Genomic DNA, 6968 nt, shown 5'->3' on the forward strand with positions numbered 1-6968 from the left:
TTTGAAATCACATAGATACGTAGGTAATGATATAATATATACTGAAACATGGTAAGGTCGTGACCTTTGCAGAATCATGATAACGATACTGATTATGATGTCACTTCCTGTGTTAAGTCTTTTGGTTTTCAACGAATGTCAACTGAAAAACTACTGCATGCAGGTGAAATACACTGTCAGATTTTGAATCTTTCTATCCCAAGTATGCAAAAATAAAACGATACATAAAACTCAAACTTAGCAACACAAATCAACGGGGTGTCTGATAATAGGGTTTCCTTATTATCAAGTACTGGTATTATTATTTCTTTATGCCTGCACCATTTTCTTGCTACTCTCAGCAGCTTTCAACATGGCAGCAAATACACCGTTAGGTTTGCCAATCAGATTAGAGGGAGTATCGAACTCGGCAACCTGAAGGGAAAACACAAAGACTGTCAGAATATCTAGTGATAAGAAATACAAATATGTGTTAGAGAAACAAATATCCATTTGTCAATCTATCCCCTCTTCATCAAGTGCATTTATGCAAACAAACAACCAACGTACGTACATACATACATACATACATACACACATACATACATACATACATACATACATACATACATATGCACGAAGTTGTGTTAATACACATATTGGTACAACATTGCCTTACCTCTCCATCGCTCATAACCAATATCCTGTCATATGACAGTACAGTATTCAATCTATGTGCAATTGTTAACATAGTACAGCCAGTGAAGGCCTCTCTGATCGTTGTCTGGATTAGACTGTCTGTCTCAGTATCAATAGCTGCTGTAGCCTCATCAAGCACTAAGATCTGAAAAAATAGAAAATATGATGATGATTCAGAGGAGAAGGTGAAAGATAATAAAGGGGAGAAACGATTGTGAGGAAGAAGGAGAGGTAGTAGGAAAAGGAGTGGAAGAGGACAACAAAGAGAGCAAGTCTGCCAAAGAGGAGGATGAAAGCAAAGTACTGTACACGGATATATAGAAGAAATAATAATGACATTATATTGGGAAGGAACTTGAGGAGTGCCAACAGAACAGGAGGAAGGGGAACAGAGGGAGAGGGGTTGGGATGACAGTGAGGAGAGAATAGAAACTGCATATAAAACTCTGCATAACATGACAGTAAAGACCAGCTAAGTAAAACTGCAATTTACATCCCCAATTTTCGCTCACATTCACGGATTTATGTTTACTTCCATTTTAAAAAGCTACAATGATATTATGATTACTTATATCTGACATTCCCTAGGTACATGAACATCAATATAGTAAATGATTAGCTAAGCCTACAGTATGTTCCTATTATGTAGGCCACTTTATTGCCTGAGTTTAAGTCACTTTTCAGCTCACCTTACTATTCCTCAATAATGCTCTAGACATACAGATCAATTGTCTTTCACCGACAGAGAAGTTTTCACCATTTTCGATGACTGGGGCTTCCAGACCTCCATCTAAACTTTTAATCTGAAATATAAATGTAACAAGTTGACAGATAGAATAAACTGTACGGGATAGCATATAGAAACTTCAATATCTGGTGTGTCCTAGTGAAAGGTTATAATACATACACACTTCTATCCATCGATCCCCATCCACACACCCACCCATCTATCCACCTACTCTCTGTACATACATACACACACACACACACACACACACACACACATACATACATACATACATACATACATACATACACACACATACATACATACATACAAAAATACATACATACATACACACACACACATACATACATACATACATACATACATACATACATACATACATACATACATACATACATACATACACACATACATACATGAACAAAACTACGAGCAAATGGCAAATAGAGCTGAGCTGCTCTTCGGAACATCTTTTATTCGTAAGGTTAATTGTACATCATTAACTTACTGTTTTCTTCATGTAACACTTTTCCAGTGCATACCATATTTGGTCATCCTTATAGACACCAAAAGGATCCAAATTGTATCTGAAGAAATAAGTAAAAATGTCTTCATTGACCACATAGTGCCCGACAGGTGTATTACATGGCAAAGTTATTGGTCAAATTTGAACGGTGTTTCTTGATACAAAACTTCAAAATGGATTGACCAATTTGTTATATGACCTTGAATATGGAGGTCAAAGTCAAATGCCAAGATATAAAAGAAAGCTGAAATTTGCTTGTAAATATGGGTAAAGACATTTAAATGGAGTATTTGTGTATTGAAGTTCTTGAGGTAATGTAGAATGAAAAATATCCAGTCATTCAACCTTGAAAATGTTTGTCAAGTTCAAAGGTCATTAGAAAGCTTATCATTGATAATATGAGGATAGGCACTTAAATTGTGTCCATATGTATCAAACGTTTGGAGATAACTGGCAAAATGTGTTTTTATCACTAATATGGCCGCCAATTTGCTGAACAAGTCAAGGTTGCGATGTTTAGTCTTCGAGTGGCTGTCTGTCTGTCTGTCTGTCTGTCTGTCTGTCTGTCTGTCTGTCAGAAGAAGAAGAATAGTGAGTACACATTTTCTCAAAGACTTAACAAATAATTATTATTTAGGAGAGTAGAAAGACCTTGGATTGTCCATGATATGGCTGTAAAAATTATCACACTTCTGTTACACAGACTGCAAACATGAAATTGAGAATACAGCGCCCTCACTCAAATTGGGGGTATCATCACTTCATAGAACCGTTTCTTAAGAGCGTTGTTCCTTGTATTCTGTAGCAGTGTAAATCAGGGATGATTTTCGCATTGTTCAGATATCGAGGAAAGCAGCAGTGCTGTATGATTACCCAAGTAACCTATACCATGTATACCACCAAAGGTACACACAGACAGGAAGTAGAGTGCCAACATGGCAAATTTTGGAAAGGCCTATTGGTTACTGCCCAAACTCCCGTTATAATCATTATAATATGACTTTTGCAAGTAAACAGGGCTAAACTATATTCAGTATTTTTGTTTATACATCCAAAGTAGAAGGAGCGGACAGCTTGTATTTTGTAGTAAATAACGGTGGACATACCTCACTGTACCAAGGAACAGGACGGGATCCTGCGGTACGATTGACAATTTTGATCGCAAATCATACAGACCAATATTATGACAGTTAATTCCATCAATGCTGATATTACCACCGGCTGGTTCTACCAATCGGAATAGAGCTACACCAAGTGATGATTTACCTAAGTAGGAAGCATATATACAGGGTTTTAATTAAATAAACGTCCTTGGCAGATTCTTTCATGAATTTAGTTACATATCATAAATTCGATCATAGATTATCTTAATCAAAGCAAACTGACTTGGTTAAGACATCAAAGTTATAAAGCTGCATGTACAACATATTTCGATGGCATATTAATGTCAGTCTTTTAAAAATATTTTTATCTTGATAATATTTTCATTATTTTGCGTGAAAACGAGATATTAATATCTTCAATTTACTCATAAACTTCTAAATACAGAAATGACTACGTTAAAATTATTCAAAATGGCGTCTTACCTGACCCTGTTCTACCCACAATGCCTACTTTTTCTTCCGATCTGAACTCTAAATTGACACCTTTCAGCACCAATGGCAGATTTTCTCTGTATCTCATCTTGAAATCGATGAATTTAAGGACACCCTTCTCTGGCCAACTCTTTGGGGGCCTATTGTCCGGAACAATGGCATCAGCTTCTTTGTACAATTCCTACAGAAACGATATTAGACATTCATATTAGACCATACCATTTGATATTTGGACAAAGAGGGCGCTATCATTTGACTCATACGCATATTGTTAGGCTTAACCAAATATATTTATCATAAGTTCTGCTAACCAAATGATTCTCTGTGAACACGGTGAAAGGTGATTATAAACCTGTAGAGGTGAGTTTTGTGAGACCATCCAGATCCCTTTTTGGGGGCTTTAGGATAAATATATACACAACTGAAAAAATAACCAAGGTTCAAATATGAATGAAGATTTTAAAAGAAGACAAAATCCCAAAACATCCTTACATCAATGTACTGTATTATCCTTTCACCTGAAGTGAATCGAGCCTCGTATTCTGCTAGGAGACGTACCATGACCTGATAAATACCGGCATTCTAGAAACAAAGGAAAACGAAAACCAAGTGAAATGGGTTGGGCAGGTAAAAGTGATAGCATTGCAAGGATGATTCTAAAAAGCTCTAAAAGGCCAGTTTTCATTCTGCGTATCATAAAAATTATGGTAATTTAATACTTCTAAAAGTTTGCATAGGATTACCTGTATAGCAAATGACAAAGCAAGACCAGCGTAGGAAGGCGGCAGTTTTCCATGAGTAACACACACGAAAATTGCTGTGATGACAGTAATGGCGACGGTAAGCATTTCAAGCCGAATAGCAGCCCATCTCAGTCCAAGATTGAACAGCAGGAATGGCATAGAGTTGATGTCCATTAACTTTTCAAATCTGAAATTATTGATAATAGGAACAAAATAACTTATTATTCTCAGAACTATACAAATATAATTAGAATATTGATTTATTACAGGGATAACATCGAAACAGTTTCCTTGTAACTTTACTCAATCAGCCAGCCATACAGTTTATCATTGAGTCCTGCAGTCAGTCAGTGATTCGTTCGTTCGTTCGTACGTACGTACGTACGTACGTACGTACGTTCGTTCGTTCGTTCGTTCATTCATTCATTCATTCATTCATTCATTCATTCATTCATTCATTCATTAATTAATTCATTCATCCATTCATTCATTCATTCATTCATTCAACCAACCAATTAAGTGCCAAACTCTAGGACATTTTTCATTGTCAAAGCATTATTACACCACACCATATTATATGGAATCAAACTTTGTATAACAAATGGGTCTGTCAAGATGGTTATGCAGATTTGTAAGATATAAAGCAAACCAGTATACAATGCCAGCGGCCGTAGACGGAGTTACAGTGTTGTATGAACCTTTTATATGGTACGAGTTCTCCACTAAAGATACAAATATTAAATATTCTTACCTTTTATTGAAATCATGTTCCTTCTCAAATGCATGAATGGATGACAGTCCGTGAGCGGAAGCCGAGATGTGAGAAAACCAGGGAGATCTAGTGACGTTATCCACACGCTTCAGAACACGAACACTGACTCGGAAGTACAGATAGACGATGAAAAATACGATAAACACAGGAATGATAAATGCAAAGAAGATGGGGAAGACAACTCCAATCATGGCGAGACTAAAAATGATGGTGAGGAAAGACTGAAGAAACCCTTCTGCTTGCAGAGGAGCTCGAGCATCCACTGAAACACAAGAAAAATGAACACATATTTAGATCTGGGTACAGCGTTGGATAGATCATTTATTGTGATACTCGAAGAACTTATCATAATAAAGGAGCAGTTATTTCAATAATTTCATATTCGTCAACTGTCCGTGACCAACCGCGGTCAATTTGTTGTTAATGTCGGTCGCAATCGGTCATGTCAATAGAAATCATTCTAGTTGTTTTGCAATCTAGGTTCCTTTACGATTTATGTAATGTACGGTCATTTTGTGCAACCCCCTTTGAACTTTCCTGTATTTGGAAAGAATTATTGAAATATTTGAGCATTTAGTGATTTGTACAGATCTTATTACCAAATTTTCATCACCTGTGAAATATGATATGGGATTTTGTAAAGTCTCTTGCTGCCAGAAAACACACATCAACTTACTTTCATCGAGATCTTTCGAGAATCTATTAATGATTCTACCAGATGGCGTTGTGTCGAAGAATTTCATTGGACTCTTGAACACTTTGACAAATACAATATCATGCATGTTGGTTGTCGCCCTCAACGTTGCCTACACGTAAAATAAAATGGCGTAGGTATTCAGTACATGTGAATATTCGTTATACAATATGTCATGAATATATAAAATTCAATGACATTTTTTTCAGATTAGAAAGATTCAAAAGAGTAGCCGTTTCAATAGCCGTCTTGAGCACTTGCTAGAGGAACCCAATAAAAGACTATGGAAAAATATATTGTTTATGGTTTCATGAATGTTGAATTGTTAATTCAGTCATAACATTGACTTAATTTTTATTTTTTAAAGTGTTTCAAAAGTTGGTGCTTATATAACTGTAGGACAGTATCTGAAAAACCATTCGAGAAAAGAGTTTTACAATCCAAAATTGAACTGAAAACACACATATTTGTGCTGGACATATCTGGAGGAACATGAACATGATATTTTTGTGTAGACATAAGAAATATCTGCACTAAGTCTTGTACACGGTAAATTGTAACTCAATTCATGATTTAAAATGATAATTTTTGTAAAAAACCGCTATGAAAAACATTTTGTGCTTGTAATTTTTGGCGCCAAACTAGGCTTACAGGTGATGTCAAGTAAATATTTGAATATACTAACCACAACATATGCGTAGCTCTTCAGCATGGACAAAATAATCAGGAAGACTACACTGATACAATAAATGTAGGCAAAACCTTGTGCTGTGTCCTGACATGATGGTTTTGTACAATAATACTCTTCATTAGTGTCTGGGTCAATAACGGTGTTGTTCTAAAAATGGGTAAGTAAATAATATGCAGTATTATTCAAATGTTAGAAAATGCACGTGGTTGAATCTTTCCTCTGAATGCCATCTAATTTATGGAGTGAATGTTACTCACTTTGAATCTTTATAGAAGTCGAGTTTTAGCACAACCTAATATGCCAGTAAGATTTAGTTCAACTCTAGTACCGAAGTGGTCTGAGGATCGACGTATTTATTTTGACTCAATAAATTTGAACGAGTAATTTTCCGCAAATGAGGTACTTTTGATAGCCCGGTATATCAGTAAGTCTGGTAAAAAAAAACATGGCTGACGTCGACATTGTTCGGGCGCCATCTAGTGGTAGGGATGCGTTTCCTGTCCTTACCTGACTGCCTGCTT

The 6968-nt window shown here is 36.0% G+C and overlaps 1 protein-coding gene across 1 annotated transcript in view; it reads right to left on the reverse strand.

Moving 5' to 3' along the window:
* Positions 1-309: 309 nt before the first annotated feature.
* LOC144442430 (ATP-binding cassette sub-family C member 5-like) overlaps positions 310-6968 on the reverse strand; it is a 15949-nt gene continuing 9290 nt past the window's right edge. Inside the window, exons 13-24 of the mRNA XM_078131775.1 lie at positions 6955-6968; positions 6442-6594; positions 5739-5868; positions 5042-5324; positions 4291-4477; positions 4040-4129; positions 3539-3728; positions 3059-3218; positions 1935-2013; positions 1368-1481; positions 659-823; positions 310-414 (exon numbers count right to left, since the gene is read on the reverse strand). The exon at positions 6955-6968 is cut by the window's right edge and continues 177 nt beyond it. Of these exons, the coding sequence (XP_077987901.1) occupies positions 310-414; positions 659-823; positions 1368-1481; positions 1935-2013; positions 3059-3218; positions 3539-3728; positions 4040-4129; positions 4291-4477; positions 5042-5324; positions 5739-5868; positions 6442-6594; positions 6955-6968 (1670 nt within the window). The remainder of the gene's footprint in view (positions 415-658; positions 824-1367; positions 1482-1934; positions 2014-3058; positions 3219-3538; positions 3729-4039; positions 4130-4290; positions 4478-5041; positions 5325-5738; positions 5869-6441; positions 6595-6954) is intronic.

Source organism: Glandiceps talaboti, chromosome 11 (genome assembly GCF_964340395.1).
Source record: "Glandiceps talaboti chromosome 11, keGlaTala1.1, whole genome shotgun sequence".
NCBI classification, from domain to species: domain Eukaryota; kingdom Metazoa; phylum Hemichordata; class Enteropneusta; family Spengelidae; genus Glandiceps; species Glandiceps talaboti.